Below are 19,384 nucleotides of genomic sequence, written 5' to 3'. Positions count from 1 at the left end.
AGTAATATAGGAAAAAATAGAATGAAAGCAATGAAAGCTTAATACAGCATTAATATTATAATTATTGTTTGAATGTTTTCTTAATAAAGGTAAAACAAAAGAAATGTTGAAAGATATCCTGGAACGCCATTCCATTCCACTTAAATTGATCCATGATGGATTATCCTGAAGAAAAATTTGGGAAGGTTAAACCTAGATGGTGGATCAAACCATTATATGGAATTAATGTTTTACCTGTATTTGCTTAGTTTTGGCATTGATTTCTGGCTTCTCCTCAATACTTCTATTTACAAGTCCTTGAAGTGTGGACGAAGCGACGTCTTGGAAATCACTAAGATAAGTATCATGTTCCGGCCATTCTGTGTCAATCCCACTGTTCTTCCACGGAACACTACAACAAAATAGCAAGGCTACGTAGCTTAACTAGTTCCATCATTGACTATGGTTCCATCCATGTATGCATTTCACACAACAATTAAGGTTTCGCCTTTGTACCTCAAAGATCAACAAGGAATACGGTATGTAAAACACTCAGGGTAGGGTAAAGTAGCCATATAAAAAAGTTAATCAATTTTTACAGCAAGATTTGGTAAGTTAAATTTTACACACTTTAAAACAAATTTTACAGCAAAAGTTTGAACTGAAATTTCCTACACAATGTAAACGGTTACCTAAAAAGAATTATTAGTATTAGAATTAAGAATATTAGGCATGTTCTTTCCTGACTAATCAGGTTATAGGATGCTTGTTGAGCTTAGACATATGCGGATACTCTTATATGCAGAACTGATGCTCTTGATATGCAGATCTGATGCTCTTGATATGCAGAACTGATGCTCTTGATTTACTTCTTAAATTAAATCAGGCATTAACATTTAAAAACATACAGATTTTGACAAAAAACTACCACTTACACAAACTGAAGTACGTTTTCTTCTGGTAAAGATGAAACAACAAGTTGTTTGAAATCATTGAGCGCTTGATCTCTTGGTTCAGGACAGTCTGTAAACTCTCTCACCACAGCAACTATGTGTTCTGGATCAAGTTCTGGAACAACATTTCAAGTTATTAAAACTCTATTAATTGAAAATGAAAGTTCACTACAAAACTTGAAAATACTGTCCGTAGTAAATATTGTAGAAGGGGTTTATACTTGGGTACCTGGGGGGGTATAGCACGTCTAACAGTTAGGAGAACACCCGGTTTGATCCTGAAAAAAAAGTCAGTAGCCTTTTTGATGTTTTGAAACTACTTGGCTATGGAAACAGCTTGTCTTAGTGAGTACCTAGCAAAACTCATTCCATTACAATACACTCACACTGTATTTATGTATTTATTCACTATGACATCAGATATCAGGTATTATGCTCACTAAGTGAAGTGATTAAGAGATTATAGCTATTGAGGTTCAAAGAGTTGAAACATATACCATGGACTCTTTTAGCTATGTGCTGAATGAGTTGAATTTTATAATCTTTTAGACAGTTTTGTGGGATTTTATCACTAAAATAATTGCCTTAGTGTCATGAACATGAAGCATGAGCATTCCAAAACAAACTTTAGTTGTCATCATGCCCGAACAATTAAATTTATTTTTTACTTTGGAGGAAACAAAAAAAAAACTTTTTTGGAGAATCCTCCTTGGAATCAAACCACAAACTCCCTCTCCCTAAGAGATTAAGATGGGCTGCAAACTCATAAGCTGATACAGAATTTCATCAAATTGGTTAGTTTTTGCTTGGGCCATCATTCTTAGATGAGACACAGACATACTTGCTAAAACAGATTACACATGTATATTGGCTGACCTAAAGCTGTGTGAAACTGATGTTCTACGGCAGACCTCAGCAACTGTGGGAACATAACCGGTGGACTTCTGGACGCCAACTCCTGTGCTACTGCTCGCAGGATGTTGAATGTTTTGCTGAACACTTCTGACAGTTCAGAGTGGCTAAAAAAGTGAAAAAATGTTAAAAATGAGTCCTTATATATTAAAGAAGTGAAAGCTCCTTATTTATGGAGATTGTTCATTACCTTTAGTGTAGTCCATAATTGAACTTACTTGTCCTTAACCAGCTGATATTTGCTGCCATCTTGTTGGTAACACTGGTGAACCAGGTTAACCTCCAAATTCAGCTGTTTGGCAGCCTCAGTCAGCTGCTCATATTCCTCTTCTGTGAATATCACAGGCAGTGGACAGTCTTGTCTCTCATTACCAATAAGCACCTGTAAACAATAAACATATATGAGAGAGTACCGTATTATGGATCTATGGTATAATGTATAGTTTATAAGGGTATATCGTTGAGTCTACTTCATCATTTACAGTTTTAAGAGTAAATATATTGATCTCATTTACACTTTGATCAATTATCATGAGCGATTAATCAGCCAATGAGAAATCAGCAATTTTTCAAGCAGCAAATGTAAATAATTTATTCAGAATAGTGAACACTACTGTAGAACTGTAACATACAATATGTATGATACGTGTCTAATTTCATGTTCACTATGAGTTGGTGGCTCTGTCTACCCGGTAGCCCAACTGACCGGTAAGAAATCTACACAAGCCATCTCGCTATGATTTGCATTCATACACAGCCTGAAAAACAATACAAAAACTATGCTGTAAAGCTTTCTTAGCGGTAGATTGAGAACCAAACAGTTGAATACAACATCATTGGGTAGTATCAAAGTAGGTTACGTATACATGAACAACCCCTCATCGGTATATATTCTGCAACACTGTCTTCTACAACCATGTTAAGACAGATAATATAGCTAAGAATCGAATGGATTAGACCAAACCAGAGAATCGCGAGTAACTTGCCTCAATGGAAACATTTCAGTTAAAGTAAATTCAACAATGATGGCAATCAGAGACTTAAGAGTTGTCCAAATAACAGACAGCTTCAATCAACTAAAGAGCTTACCCCCGCCCTCCCTCTCCGACTCCTTCTTAATCACTCCGTTTTAATTAAGCACCTCCTCAAGTTGTCGGTTTTAATCTTCCGGGGAAAAATATCTGTTAAAGTATTACTATTAAGTCACACTTAAATGGGTCACAATAGTTAAATTTAAAATTAAATTTTGAAAATTCATGAGATGCTTTACATCTCAAGTTGTTTAATTTTATTCCTCGGATAAAACATTTGTTAAAACCAATAGATGTGCGTTGTCATTGAAAGTTTATTCTATTGGGCCAAGATTATACATTTGCCAACTAACTTTAGATCATCAACGATTATATAGAAGATGATCTCCGAATAAAATCATCTGAAGTTTGAATAATATTCATAAAAACTAATTTTGTATATTGTATTTTTTCAACTGTAGTATTATTTATTGCAAAACATAAGACTTTAGAGAACCGATGGGTGTTAGAGAGCCAGAACCAGCTAGGTTCAATTCACTCTAGTCCCTAAGATTGTACAAATAAAATCTTAGGTACCGGTACGCTAAATCTTCTGTAGAAACGTTAAAAAACACATAGATAGACAGTAAATAGATGTTGGAATTTGTTTGCAAGGAAACATTTCTAAACAGAAGCTGAGCCAGGTGAAGCTTGTATTGGTCAACTTGGCACTTGTAGTGTTCTCTATTGATTCAATCAAAAGTTAGCAACAAGTTGGCAACCAAACTCCAGTGTCTGTGGTTGACAGCCATGTCCAGAGGTGGGCAATTTGTATGTTGATGTATTTCAGTTGTATATACGTACTAGCTGTAACCCGCGGGCTTTGCCCCGTTTAACTTCTTAATTTTCAAGATTATCTCGTTCGCATGGCTCAATCACGTCCTAGTTGAAGTTTGTTCGCTACGCTCACTCACCTTTAGGTTGGAGCTCGTTCGCTGCGCTCACTTGCCTTCAGGTTAGCTCGTTCGCTACGCTTACTTGCCTCCAGGTTGAAGTTCGTTCGCTACGCTCACTCACCTTTTGGTTGCAAATTAGCTGTTGTCATAAATGTAAAAGAAATAATAGTGCTGCACCCTGTTGGTAATCCTTGTAACTTTAATGCTATTGAACATCATAGAACAGAACCAACTTGTTTAATTGAAACAGCTGTTAATATTCAATAATTCCATTTCTCATAAGGTTAACATGGGTAACTCCAGAGCCACTGGGGCGGAGCCCGAAAGGATTTTTGAAATAAGAATATATGTTAATCGGGAATGTGAGCTATCATCATGCCAAATTTCAGCCCAATCCGACCAGTATTTTTCGCGTTCACTTGTCACAAACATACATCCATACATCCATACATCCATCCATACATCCATACATCCAAACTTTCTCATTTATAATATTAGTAGGATAAAATAAACTGTACCAGCAATCTGACATATACTTTCTACCATTAGCTCGTCAAAAACTCTTATCATGAACAAGCGGTGGGTGTAACTATGGTATATAAAGGGTAAAACCAACAAAGCTGGAATAATTTGTAAACTGTAATTTCAACAGCAATGAGAGTTGTACAATTTTGTTTAGATTTAAAAGGACTGTAATACACAACATTTTAATACAAATCCTTTGAGCCGTTTTTTGAGACTATTTTCCGCTATTTTATCTTAATGGGTTTTTATCAAAAAATTACAATTAAAAAGTAAAATTTCAAAAAATTAAAAAAAACGCTTGGAGATACCATGGATTATTAGACAAACACATCACTTCAAACCCCTTCATTTTTTTTTTGATTGGGGGGGGGGGGGGAAGTCAAAAACGGATGTTTCCACTCAAAACTCAAACTCAAAAAATTTGAACGAAAAAACACTTTCTCATTTTACTATTTATGGGGGAGAATGTAATCCGCTATTAATTCAAAACACATTAAAATTTTTCCCTTGATTGATGAGATGAAATAAAAGGTGTACCTTATTCCAACAATAGTGTTATATTTACACTTATTCTGTAGGCTAATTATATAGGTGTAAGAAGGTAAACTCATTTATCAAAATTGTACATTATTTTATCAGTCCTATATCTTTTTGAGGAACGAAAATGTGGTCCTACTAGGAATTTGAATAACTTGAATTGTTTTTAACTACAATACATTCGTCTTTATTATTGTATAGGTACATTATGTAAGTAGAAATTTATTACCTTTATGTGAGGTAACAGTAGTATGCAATAATACCCTTATTAATTAATTTTTAAGAATTATATTTGTTGACTGTTGTAGGTATCAGGTTACAATTATCACTAAAAGTAGAAATTGATTCCTCGTCCTTCGTACATTCCCTTCATCCCTTCCCATTTTGACGTTCGCTCGGACTGACCCCGGTACCAAGGGCCGTGTGCATATATAGATTTGTAAATAAAATATAATTTGGTGTTAGTGAAAAGAATAGCTTCAGAAGACCCCTGGTAGTGATACACAAGACGGTTCCGTGATTACATTTCTTTAATTTTATGTATAAACCAATCAATACAATTTATGTTATAACGTTGCTATCTTATAGTCAACTAACAAAGTGGTTCTCATTTAATTAAGGACCAATTCCCAGTTTGACCCCATAGTCAATCCTTTTGCCTTTAAGGCGACAAAGGAGAAGATCAGTAACCTACGTAGAATTTTCTTAAGCCTTTCCTTTTGTGCAGTTATGCTAGGTGAACTTTGCTTTGCAACATTTCGCGAACTTCTGCTGAAGGATCAACGATTAGCGTAACCAAGGCGACTATATAAGAGCAAAGGGGTTGAACATCAGTGAAGGGGTGTTTGAGTTAAAGTTACTCGTAGGAAAAATATACACCTTACAAGATGTATTCATGTAATCCATGTTAAACGGTGTAAATAATAAAAAAATGTGATACAATGAAGTCATTATAAAATAGTTGACATTTTGGAACATAACTTAGTAAACTTTATTGCAAACATTTTAAGGCCGTTTATAATATTATTATTAAGACAGGGACGCTAAAGGGCGTGTTTCAACCCAAATATGAATGAAGAATGAGTAGAATGGCGAGAAAAGCTTTAATGTACCTTCATATCTGTCCAAGGTCAGCTGTTTATTAATGAATGAAAATTTTTTAAAGCTGGATGATCAAGGCCCAGTTTCAATCCATCAAAAGCAACTGACTTTTCTTTGGATTGAATCGGTGATATTTGGATTACTTGGCAAGGATTACAAATGTACTCGTACTGTAAAAGGAATTCCACTTTAACTGTAATTGGTGCAGATTTTTTTCTCGTAAAATAATCAAACTTGAATAATCTAATCATAATTCAGACTTTTTTGTTAACACAATTTGGTAGCTAAGCCGTCTACAAGGTCCTTCTTTTGTTTACTTATATCTTTTCCTCTACAGCGATGCAACTTCTTTTACAACCCAGTATGACTGTAACTCCATACACAATGTAAACCAGCTGTAAATCCCAGACTTAGAGCTCCATAAAAAGTTATGTCTGCTGCAAATGATACCAAGAATGTGCTATAAACTACATTACTTGTCCATATGCTTCCCTTCTCTTCACCCACCAAAGTCATGTTTCAAAAATATTTTTTTTGTTAAATTTTACTTCTGGCTGTTTATATTGGAAAGACTTAAATTTTTTTACTATTACTTTGAATATTGATTTTTTGAATATTACAACCCCTTATTTTTGAGCCAGTCCTAGTGATTTGGAAGGACATTATTTTTTATCAATCTAACGAGCAGTATTTTAATAACAAGTATGGAAAACGTTATAAAAAGGATTACAGAAAGTTTGTTAAGGATTCGTATTGTTAAAATTAACGATATCACTGAATTGAAAGGTAAGTTATAAACAAATTAAAAATGAACTCAAACTTAATATTAATTTACTCAGATCTTAATCAAGTGCTGTAACATTTTTAGAGATGCTAAGAACACTTTTCATGCCTTGAGATTTGTTGAAATCTCTAAATATGCACCAAATTTAGACCATAAATCTTTTACTAAAACACTTTAGAAACCTAGTCACCAACGAACAAGAAATTGCCAAGATACTCTGGTTGGTAGAGTCAAGTCCTCTATCTAATCAATCAAAAGTCGACAACAAGTTTATCAAGTACCCTCCAAGTCTGGAGCAGACAGTCTAGATAGGGTCGACTCCCTAGAGAATCGGGCAATATCTATGCTGATGTTGGAAGGGAAATGGTAATTTCACCAATTCCCTGAATTACTATATCAATTTTCCATTTTCAAGTGCAATATTTTTATTTATTTTTATACCTATGACCCTCTCTAAGCGGGACTCCCTCAAGTCTATTTCTCTAAAGTGGTTGGCGGTCTGTTTTACCTTTAATTATCTCATTCACACGTATGCCTAATAGCACGTAACAACAAAAAAAGGGTGAGTCAGTGTAGTAAAAGATTGAACCGTACTGGTAAAGTTTCGTGGCAGAACTGAAAAAAACCCCTAGACATCGCTGCATTGGTCCCATACAGACGCGCAACAGACAGAGCCAACGATTCATCAAAGATGATATTTGTGTAACTAGTGGGCGAAGTGGCAAGTGGAAAGTTTGTCGAATGCAGCAAAGGCAGTTTTCACTCGTGTTACACATTATATTTTGCATATAGTTACTACAAATCACATAAATAATTAGTCTTTCAAAACCTGTACAACACGTTTTTAGGTTAGGTTAAATCCAAACATTAGACGAAATGGGAAACGCTGCACCAGCTGATCGTAGTCGTAATATCTTTAAGTGCTGCCAACTTATTTTCAAGCGTACATGGATTACGTGCATAATAAAAGCACGCCGTTTTGTGTTGTTTGGTTGGAATACTGGTGTGCACCAAAGAAAAAACTTTGTGCCAAATTAAGGCTTTCTGTGCAAGGAAGCCCACTTTGTCGGGTGACTGTAGGAAATAGTTATTTGTGTAACTAGTGGTGAAAGTGGCACTTTGCTGCACACGAGAGCAATGTTTACGCACGAGCCGCAGGCGAGTGCGGAATGATCTCGAGTGCAGCAAAGGCCTTTTTCACTCGTGTTACACATTATATTTTTCCTACAGTCACTATAAAGCATATAAATAATAAGTCTTTCAAACACTATACAACACGTTTTTAGGTTCAGCTGGCAACACAAATGGTGCCCTAGAGAAAGTAGTACCCACGGTCCGTATCACTCTGCTATTTTTCCTCGGCAAGAAATATGCTCCACGTTTTGAGAATATAGTTCCGTATGTTTTTGTAATTTTAAGTGGTTTCCGCGCCTAAAAAAATTCTATAAAGTTATTTTCTTGTTTATTAAGATCGTAGGAATGTTTTAAAAACGTTTAAAATAAAAGTCCAGAAAGTTTAGAAATACCGAAACTATAAACACGAAATGACAGGTTAAATCGTAGTTATAATAGTCAATCAGCTGCTCATAGTATTATTATCTTTAAGTATTGCCAACCTATTTCCAAGCGTACACGGATTACGTGCATAGTAGAACCACGCTGTTTTGTGTTGTTTCGTTGGAATCCTGATGTGCGGCAAAGTATAAACCGTACGACAAAGTATAAACCGTACGGCAAAGTATAAATATGCAGCAATTAGCAGCTTTCTGTACTATAAACAGTACAAGGAAGCCAACTTTGTCGGGTGACTGTAGGAAAAATATATTGTCTTCCCCCAAAACGAACTCTGAAGGCAATATTTATAACACGAAGCAGAATATCAAACTAACAATACAGTACTCTCAATTGGGTCCTAATTGTGTTGTATTGGTGTAAACTGTGTTATACAATGGTGTTTTAGATTTAGAAAGTGATAATTGGTATGTATTGAATAAGGTTTATTATGTTTATACTGTACCAGATTAATTACTGAACTCTAACTCTTTTCCGACCTCAAATTATTTTGGTAATTTACTGTCGTTATTTTATTCATGATTCTGCCATTACTTGTAAAAGGTCAAGACATTTTATGATATATTATAGTTCAATTTATCAAACAAACACGACCAAGAAGCAAACAATTTCCCATTTTAGACTTCAGAGATATTTCTGAAAACAAATAGGCCTTTGAAACACCACAAAGTGTTAAGAAGTAGGTAGACTAATGTTGACCGCAAGGAATTGACGGCAGTCTTAATGTATTCAGCATAATGTTGTTGACACTTTTTAAAACGTTTGTTCATGAAAGGGACATTTTCAACGACTCATTTTATAAATGTATATTACATTCAAGCAAAAGAATAAATTATTCGTTTTGTTTGTTTGAAATAAAATGTATCAGTAAGATTTAGAAATTCCGTGGTAAGAGTCTATATTTGTAGTAACTTTTATTAAGACATACATTACGACAGTCATTACGTTCACGAACCTGCAGGATAATAAAATTAATTTATGGATAGTATCAATTTGCAATACAATATATTTTAAGATTAAAAGTTGCATTCCTAAAACATTAGTATTAAACATTTTTTATTGAACTCCTGCATGTGTTGCGCTGGTCTAAAATAAAGCGTTACACCCAAAAAAACTGACCACAGCGGTGGTAAAATAAATTCTAAACACAGATTAACTTTTTAACACAATGTTAACCTCTTCATTTAATGCAACAACAGTGATTCACAAACTAGAGATTCCTAACCAGGTATGTGGAATTTAACGAACTAAAATTATATTTAAAACTAATAGACGACCCTTAGTATTTTTTTCGTTTTAATGAAATCTTTACATAAGCATTATTATTTAGTCCGATTATTGTTCTTTATGCCCGTTAAAAAAACACACACAAAACGAGGATTTCAGCTAGGCTTTCCTTCATTGCTGCTCTATGTAGAGCTATACCGTATGAAATATGACTAAGGACAAAATAACAGTTACGTGGTACGTTACATATATTGTACATCCTTGCAATTTAATATTGAGATTTTGCTTGAGGATTTACTTTCCAGCAATGACTTATATGAATTTTACAAGAAATAATACAAATATTTACCAGGAAGAAGCACCCTCTTGACACCTGCTGGCATTGACGAATCTCCTCCAACTGATCGGCAAACCTATACGGGTCCTGCAGAACATCACTACCAGTGCCGAAGTGCACATCCACCAACTCCACCTGCAGAAGCAACGTATATAATGAGTGATACTGATTATTATTACACAGTTTGTGTGATATAATCACTATGATAATATGGTAGTGTGACGGTAACTTGTGTTGGTGTTCCTGTTTGCTAGAGTTCAGCACAGAAAATAGGACCAATAGTCGGAGAAATATAGGATATGACCTTAAAAAAATTGCAAGAAAACGTTTTATGGTTTTATTTTGTAGAGTTGGGTTTGCAGAATGACATACTAAAAGTTGCCAAAAATCGGTGCACGAGAAAACCACTATGCAGTAATTTGAGACCAAAAATAACTTTGTGACGTATTAACAACCCGAGTTATAAATCTTTTAATAAAAATATATTTCTAAAACGTTAAATTTAATATTGTTCTGAGGTTCGTAGCTGGTCTTTAACTCGTCTGATTTTAATGATCAAGAGCTCAAATGAAAGCCCTTAGATTACTGAATATTTTAAGCCTAGAACGAACTACGAGCGTCAATAAGAACTGGAGATATAAGAAAAATAACTTTAAAACAATTATCAAACTACGAAACGTCCATAAATAAACGGTATCAGCATTCTGACACATACTTTCTCCCATTAGTTTGTCAACAACCTTTATCATGTGTAAGCGGTGAGAGTAAATATACGGAAATGGGATTTATACAATTTTGTTCACAATTTAAAGGACTACATACTAAATTTTTATCAGAATCTTTCGGGCCATTTTTGTGAAAATCGGATTTTTCCGTGATTTTATGGGGTTTTATGGGAAAATAACATAATTTACAATAACTTTTGAACCATAATGTTTACAGAAATGGGATTTGTACCATTTTGTTCAGAATATAAAGGACTATAACATACAAAATTTTTATCAAAATCGTTCGGGCCGTTTTTGGGAAAATCCTATTTTTCCGCTTTTTTATGGGGTTTCATGGGAAAATTCCCATTAAAAATAAAACGATTTTAAAAATGAAAAAACTATCAAAATTTTAAGGACTATAACATACTATGTTACAATAAAACCGGATTTTTTTCTAAAATCCTATTTTTCGTTATTTTATGGAGTTTTTATGGGAAAATAACATAATTTACCATAACTTTTGAACCGTAATTTTTACAGAAATGGGATTTGTACCATTTTGTTCAGAATTTAAAGGGCCACAGCATACTACATTTTTATCAAAATCGTTCGGGCCATTTTCGAGAAAATCCGATTTTTCCGGTTTTTTATGGGTTTTTATGGGAAAATCCCCATTAAAAATCAAAATTTCAAAAAAATGAAAAAAACACCTGGAGATACCATGGATTAGAACCTACATACCAAATTTCATCGAAATCGGACCACAGGTGTAGTCCCTAGCTCTGTACACATCCAGACACACAGACACACAGACACACACACACACAGACACACACACACACAGACATCACTTTGAAAACCACTTTTTTGGGTCCAGGGGGACCCAAAACGGATATATCCACTCAAAACTCAAACTCGAAAATTTTGACGAAAACAATACTTTCTCCATATACTATGGTATAGGGGGAGAAAGTAAAAATGTATGGTGGAGAGTTTTCGTTTGAATATATCACCTAAATTAATAAAGATATTTAAAAACGGATTTCGGCATTGAAATCAGTGTACAAATGTAGTTGGTAATGATGTGTCACAACACTATCATTACATTGAAAAAAAAATTATCAATGTCCAATATGGCGGATCCAAGATGGCGGCCTAAAGCATGTTCCCTATCAAAATGAAGTACTAACCACCCAATAAATACAGGCGGTGGTCTCAAGTCAATGTCTCGAAAAATGTGCATAACAAACGCATGTGAAATATGTTTTTTAATTTGTCCAATGTTGGAAAAAGCCGCCATTTTAAATTGTGATTTTAGTGGTTTTCTCGTGCACCGATTTTTGACAACTTTTAGTATGTCATTCTGCAAATCCAACTCTACAAAATAAAACCATAAAACGTTTTCTTGCAATTTTTTTAACGATCCCTATGTAAGTTTGTTTAGTTTGCTTGGACTACAACATGTCTGAAATTGTACACAAATGCACATATTCGTGTATGAATCAATGCAAGTATATTGTTCCACCAACACAATTAAAGGTAAATGCATCTCGTAGGTATACACCTCGTGGACGTCCGAATGTTTTGAGGTTGAGCTTTGAAAGTAAGCACTGAGCCAGTCCATTGTAATAATAAAAACCACAAATGTTGGATTTTTTATTGGTTATTGGTTTTTGGTTTGGAAATATCCAAGTAGTTGTAGCTCTTGCCTTCAAACATGCTGGCATGATCTCAAAGCGTGATAGATTCTGCCCTGATGCCTTTTTTTCATTGGGCTATCGATCAATGATGCTATTTAACAAAAGGTCTGCTATACATACATAAAAAAACTGGTTAATAATCTATAGTGAGATTTTTATAGTTGTTTACAAACTCAAGACAAAAAATTTTAAGAGTAAAATTGGGAAGAAAGAAATTAAAGTATTGTTTTGTTGTTGGAAACAAAAATAGTTTTTAATATACAGGGTGTTCAAAAAAGATGGGGACATAATTTACGGAGTGATTCCTTGGGTCAAAATAAAGAGAAAATCAGGAATACATTTTTTTCCCAAACCGCTTCGTTAACCAGTATCCGCCAGTTTGTATTTTCCATTACAATTTTTTTATCTTTGAATTTATTCGACCGACCTTTATGAAACTTGTTATGTATGTTAAGGTAGAAGAAACACATAGTAGACAACTATTCAACTTCAAAATCTTCTTGAACTTGGTTCTTTTTTAAGGTCAAGAAGATTGAATAAGAAATAGCTCAAATATTACGATTTTAAGTTATAAAATGGGGCCAACCGAACTATCTTAGTTAGCCTTATTCTACCCAATTTTACAACTAAAAATCATAATATTTAAGCTATTTCTGATTCAACCTTTTTAGACTTGGCATAGTTTGATAGCGATTTGAAAATGCTAAAAATAAAAGTGTACTTTGCATTTTTTCATCAAATCAGCCGTTTTTGTGTAAAGTTTAAAAAATTAAAATGGCCGCCATTTTAAAATTTTTAATTGAATCAAGATGATGTTTTTTATATCCTGGGTCTCTTCTACCTTAACATACATACCAAGTTTCATAAAGATCGGCTGCAAAAATATTCAAAAATAAAAATGTTTATGTGAAAAATACGAAATGCCGAATATCTGGTTAACGAAGTGATTTTGGAAAATAAATGTTATTCTTGATTTTCTCTTGATTTTGACCCAAGGAATTACTACGTAAATTATGTACCCACCTTTTTTGAACACCCTGTATAATGTAGAACAGATTAGAACATACGTAATTCATTAGAAATATAAAAACGGAGAATCATTAAGTGAAGGGTGAAGAGAGGGAGTTAGCAGAGAACGGCGGATGTTAGGATTTAAGGTCAAGGACTACATCAGTTTTACTGCCTCCTTAACCCTAAACCAACCATCAAACTCGAAAAGGGCTTAATCCCTCCACATGTACTTAGGAGGCTTTCAGTAGGGGTTTCTATTTATAGCAGAACTTGGAGACAAATGTAAACTATGCGAGATTAAATTGAAGCTTTTGTAGCCTAGTTGTATATTATTCGTACCTCTCTACCTGTTGCTTTTATCAATGAGAAATAATACACTATTTTTCAACTTTATAAGAAAACGTCACTAAACAGTTATTTTCCCTCTGTATGCTATGAAGGTATACACTCAACTAATAAACTTAACATAAAAAACTAACTAGTTTTAGTTGGTGATTATAATCACTAATGAATTATTATCATTGGTGAAAATAAACATTTCGCCACAGTAGATGTTTTATAAAAATACCCAAGAAGTTAAGATTCATAGCAACCTTTATCTAATGTAAAACACGTATTGTTGCATAAAAAACAAATAAATACAAACAACACTATTAATTCAACTAATTTTAATTTAACGGTTCAATATTTTTCAAAGTAGATTGCAGGCCTAACAATACCGTGCAGGACAGTAAGTCACAGTTATTGTGAAGCAACAAAAGGCTTTTATAGTGGAGCAATTTTTCTTTCTCCTTTCTCCTATTTTCTCCGTGTTTTAGCTTTTCTATTTCTGGGTAAAATATAAACACATACCCAAATTAGTACATTGTTCTAATTATTTTTTATATTTCATGCTTAATATCCTACACGTCATAGTGATTCTTCTTATTGATAAATCTTTTCATTTTGAACCCTACACAATTGTTTAGGAAACACTATTAATTGGTTTTTAAGGAAACGAAAAGGGAACTAATCTAAACTGGTTTAAATATATCTAAAAAAAAGGGGCAATCTATTTTGCTTCCGTAGTTTTAAGATGTGTTTGAATAGATCTTTTAAGGTAGAAAATTGCCTTTCTTTTAAAATCGGATTAATAAATTTATATTGAAGTAAATGTAAATGGAAAAAGTTTTGCACGACGAATACGCTACCGTTATTTATAAACATGAATGAACCTTCTGTTGACTACCCTATCATTGTTAATTCGTATGATTCCGAAACCGCCATCATTAAAAGTATAGTAGCTATATAAAATATAATTATTTATTAATATTTGTGGATGGAAAATATGTATTAGTATGCATACTGTCACACGGTACTCGGTAACGCAATAGTAAACGGAAAATTAGGTTTGTTTGACTCGTGACATAACTTCAATTAGAGGGTCAAATGAAAAAAAAACAAAATAACTTGGGGAACTATATAGCTAATGACACGCACAATGATGAAGTAGTGTGAAAAGGTCATTACTACCTACCAACTACACAATCTATTTTTGCACATCTTTTCATAAATCTTTTTCATAAGTTTGATACTGTATGTGATAACAAACCTATTTAACCTTTTTATATTCTAATTATATAACCCTCATTTAGTTGTACAAAGGAAATGAAATTATTTATTTAAATTGTTGTACAGAAATATTAAAATAACATCAGAAAACGTTACAGATGATCACACAAAGAGTTGTATGAGCTGCAGACGCCTTAGATCCGATGTTTCCAGGTAGAGATTATTGAACATTAAATCGTCATTAAAGTTTCTGCAGATTCTGAGCCTGGTTTTATACGATCGTTACATTATAAGCCTGGTCTCTGCTTGATGCTGTTGGGTTGTTATGGTAACGTCAATGGATACACAAAACGTGAAACGTAGAAAGTCTTTAAAATATTTATGATACAAGTTGTCGAAATAAACTCAACATGATTTAAACATTAAACAGGTTATAAATTGCAATATAAATTTTAGAATAGATTGCATACCTTTTCAGTACTTCTTACGGGTTAAAAACCCAAATGAGAATGTTGTTTATCATATCTATTGTGGAAAACAGCCGTTCACCCATCATTGGTTATGGAAAAACCTCTACTGTACCATAGTTAAATTAATCAGCTGATTGGCCCGGCCGTTGGCCGTTTTAATTTGACATCTCTATCAAAATAATGAAAGTAAAATAGAGTAAATGCAAACAACGTTCTTGTTTCTCCCTGGATACAGTAACAGTTTTACCAACTGTTATGGAATTGGAATCAACGTATTTCCTTTAATTTATGACAATACACCTGCAATGTAATACAAAATATTATTTTTAATTTGTACTAACTAGTTGTACTGCGTTGTTAAATAACATATTTTCCATTCCATTTTAACAATTCAAGCATTCTCTAATTGGAGTTGTCTGTAAAAACTAGAGTTGCCAACACAATTGAGTTGGAAATGTAAACTACGCAGTTTGCACCAAACACTTCACAAAACCTGCAAACAATGTTGGGGCGGAAATGAGAGACGGAGTAATACAGTTGTTATACGAAAAGTTTGTTGTATTTGTACACGTAATCACATCAGTTTGTGAAGCGTTCTGCGTTGGTTACTGACTAGAGATTGCTTTAGTGTACAACTGATATTATAACCGTCGATGAATTACTTTTTTAGTTGATATTTCATGAATTAGATATTTTTGTCCTAGGACGCTAGGCACGAGCCTGGGATTGTTTTTTACATAACTTCAGGCTAGACCTAGTGGTTGCGACATTAGATAAATCAAGAATTGATTACATTCATTTTGTTGTTGTTATTTCATAGATCTATTAGATTCGTACGACACAAGTCTATCCAATGGGACAAAGATGAATTAGATGATATGTTTGTTTCACGAAAATCATGATTACACAAAACATTTGTAAGAACCAGACATTGGGCCTAAACAGAAAATTGTAATTTTATAAGGAACACTGAAAGGGCATACAACTATTATATATAAGTGCGTTAATTAAAAAAATATTACCAAAAATTTAATTTAATTTCATGAACATTATGTGAACGAATAACGCTTTATGACGTATGTGACTAACAAATTTCAGTTTCTAAAAATAAAGTCCCCTTTATGTTGTTTTAACTGACAAAATATTTCATAAGTTTAATTAGGATTACCCTAGATTTCACAGATTAAACCCATTTCAATTTGCCTACAATTAAACAAGAGCAACTGTAAGAAGAAGATAAAACCTCTCGTGATGACCTTTTGTTTCTTCATCCAGGGATTAGTTTCATTGTATTATCTAAGACAGAGCTCCAACTTTATTCTATTAAACTTTAATCCGATTCTACCCAATAGTAATTTCCTAGAAGTAAAAATAATATGCTAGACAAAACAGTTGTGCTATCTCTTTAGTTAGACCTCTTTAGTTATATATATACCTGCGTTAACGTCTGTAGATTGAAAAATAAAATAGGTAAATCACGTGGGACCCTTGTGCAACCTCAACAGTGAAATATATTAGAAAATAAATGTAAACACACAATTCCATGTGTTCAAGCCTATGTGTGTTTATAATTTCCACAATAACATGAGCTAGCACCCATGAAATTATTTTGGAGAAAATTTAAACAGTTATTAGGACTATGGCTGAATCAGATACCTTATATAAATTTACACCTAATATATTGTCAAGAAGCTCAGACCAATTAAAAACTTAAATTTAATGTGTCCGTCAATATTTCATGTAGAACAAATACTAACCCCATTATGCCTAACTGACCTGTAATGGAATTATTCATCATAACTATGTAACAAGTGAAACAATTCTACATATAACTAGTGTTTTTGCATGGTTATAAAACTAGCTACCCATCCTGAGTATGCCCTAAATGAGAAATTATTTTAATCAATAATGAGTATCTAAAAGTATTTTCCCTCGAGAGGAGTTTAGTTTTAAATGAATTATCATATAATGCAAATTGGTCTTCTCACAAAAAAAAAAAAACAAACTCTCAACCTTAAGAAAAAACAACGTCGATTAAATTTAAAATAGTAACGAAACAATTGTAAGCCTCTTATCCGAGGTTAATGATGTATAATTCGCAGCAGTTTGCAAAGTTGATGTTTACTCTTCTCACTTTAACTACATTAAACTTCCTGAAAGGGCTTATTGCGTTTCGTGTTTCCTCCTAAAATATTTATCTTGCCCATTTCATTAAGACCTACTGCAGAATAAAGTTACTGCACTTTAAATGTCTAGAGCTAAATTCTACTATAAAACTAATTTTTCATACATAAATATGGAGTTTGTAATTTATAATTTGTCTTTGATAGAAGGCAGGCCTGACGAACCGTACAGTAATCAGTTAATGCGATGATATAATCAACCAGAGTACTAAAAATATTATTCTTTGTTTTATTTAACATTCAAATTATCACTTTTTCATCGTTAAAACGCACAAAAGTAAAACCTCACTTACTCGACAATTTTTGGACACAGAGGTTGTCGAGTTTGGGGATTATCGAGTTCTTAGAAACATTGAAATTGGTAATGGGATTTAATAAATTAATACACAGCAGTCTTTTATTTATAAGTTACATTAGTATTTTTACATAGAGTAAACAACTTTCAAAGAACTGTCAAATATTCAACAAATTTAAACCAAATTTTCTAAAAAATTTAACAGTGTCCTGTTAGCTGTTGACTGTCGAGTTATACATACTGTCGAAGTTATCGGGTGTCAAATTAGTAAGGTTTTAAGACTTTAAGCATGAAAGAAAAGTTTAGACAAATAATTAATTATGTCCATGCATTCAGTAATACACGACCTTAGTTACTAAGAAAACGGTAATAATTTACTTCACATGTGTACAAAGTATAGCTCAGGTTCACTACCGATGTATTACAAGCCTGAACACACGACCTCATTGTCTCGCACGTAACACTAATAACTTACAAGTTACATTGTAGGAGATCATGAAGTTCCATCACATGTGTACAAGGTATAGCTCAGGTTCACTACCGATGTACATTACAAGCCTTAACACACGACCTCATTGTCTCGCACGTAACACTAATAACTTACAAGTTACATTGTAGGAGATCATGAAGTTCCATCACATGTATACAAGGTATAACTAAGGTTCATTACCGATGTACATTACAAGCCTTAACACACTACCTCAGTGTCTCGCACGTAACACTAATAACTTACAAGTTACATTGTAGGATATCATGAAGTTCCATCACATGTGTACAAGGTATAGCTCAGGTTCATTACCGATGTACATTACAAGCCTTAACACACTACCTCATTGTCTCGCACGTAACACTAATAACTTACAAGTTACATTGTAGGAGATCATGAAGTTCCATCACATGTATCCAAGGTATAGCTCAGGTTCATTACCGATGTACATTACAAGCCTTAACAAACGACCTCAGTGTCTCACACGTAACACTAATAACTTACAAGTTACATTGTAGGATATCATGAAGTTCCATCACATGTGTACAAGGTATAGCTCAGGTTCATTACCGATGTACATTACAAGCCTTAACACACGACCTCATTGTCTCGCACGTAACACTAATAACTTACAAGTTACATTGTAGGAGATCATGAAGTTCCATCACATGTATCCAAGGTATAGCTCAGGTTCATTACCGATGTACATTACAAGCCTTAACAAACGACCCAGTGTCTCACACGTAACACTAATAACTTACAAGTTACATTGTAGGATATCATGAAGTTCCATCACATGTGTACAAGGTATAGCTCAGGTTCATTACCGATGTACATTACAAGCCTTAACAAACGACCTCAGTGTCTCACACGTAACACTAATAACTTACAAGTTACATTGTAAGAGATCATGAAGTTCCATCACATGTGTACAAGGTATAGCTCAGGTTCATTACCGATGTACATTACAAGCCTTAACACACGACCTCATTGTCTCGCACGTAACACTAATAACTTACAAGTTACATTGTAGGAGATCATGAAGTTCCATCACATGTATCCAAGGTATAACTAAGGTTCATTA

General features: G+C 33.6%; 1 protein-coding gene across 1 annotated transcript in view; it reads right to left on the bottom strand.

The window, feature by feature from the left end:
* LOC128985413 (protein qui-1) overlaps window positions 1-19,384 on the bottom strand; it is a 252,153-nt gene that overhangs the window by 33,056 nt on the left and 199,713 nt on the right. The window contains exons 4-8 of the mRNA XM_054404890.1: window positions 9,906-10,028; window positions 2,063-2,226; window positions 1,809-1,951; window positions 915-1,047; window positions 235-391 (exon numbers count right to left, since the gene is read on the bottom strand). Coding sequence (XP_054260865.1) covers window positions 235-391; window positions 915-1,047; window positions 1,809-1,951; window positions 2,063-2,226; window positions 9,906-10,028 — 720 coding nt within the window. The remainder of the gene's footprint in view (window positions 1-234; window positions 392-914; window positions 1,048-1,808; window positions 1,952-2,062; window positions 2,227-9,905; window positions 10,029-19,384) is intronic.

The sequence above is a fragment of the Macrosteles quadrilineatus genome, unplaced genomic scaffold (genome assembly GCF_028750875.1).
Source record: "Macrosteles quadrilineatus isolate MER2022 unplaced genomic scaffold, UCM_ALF_1.0 Scaffold_2__2_contigs__length_208266976, whole genome shotgun sequence".
NCBI classification, from domain to species: domain Eukaryota; kingdom Metazoa; phylum Arthropoda; class Insecta; order Hemiptera; family Cicadellidae; genus Macrosteles; species Macrosteles quadrilineatus.
Note: the sequence above shows the minus strand (reverse complement) of the source record. Positions and strands in the feature narration are given on the sequence as shown.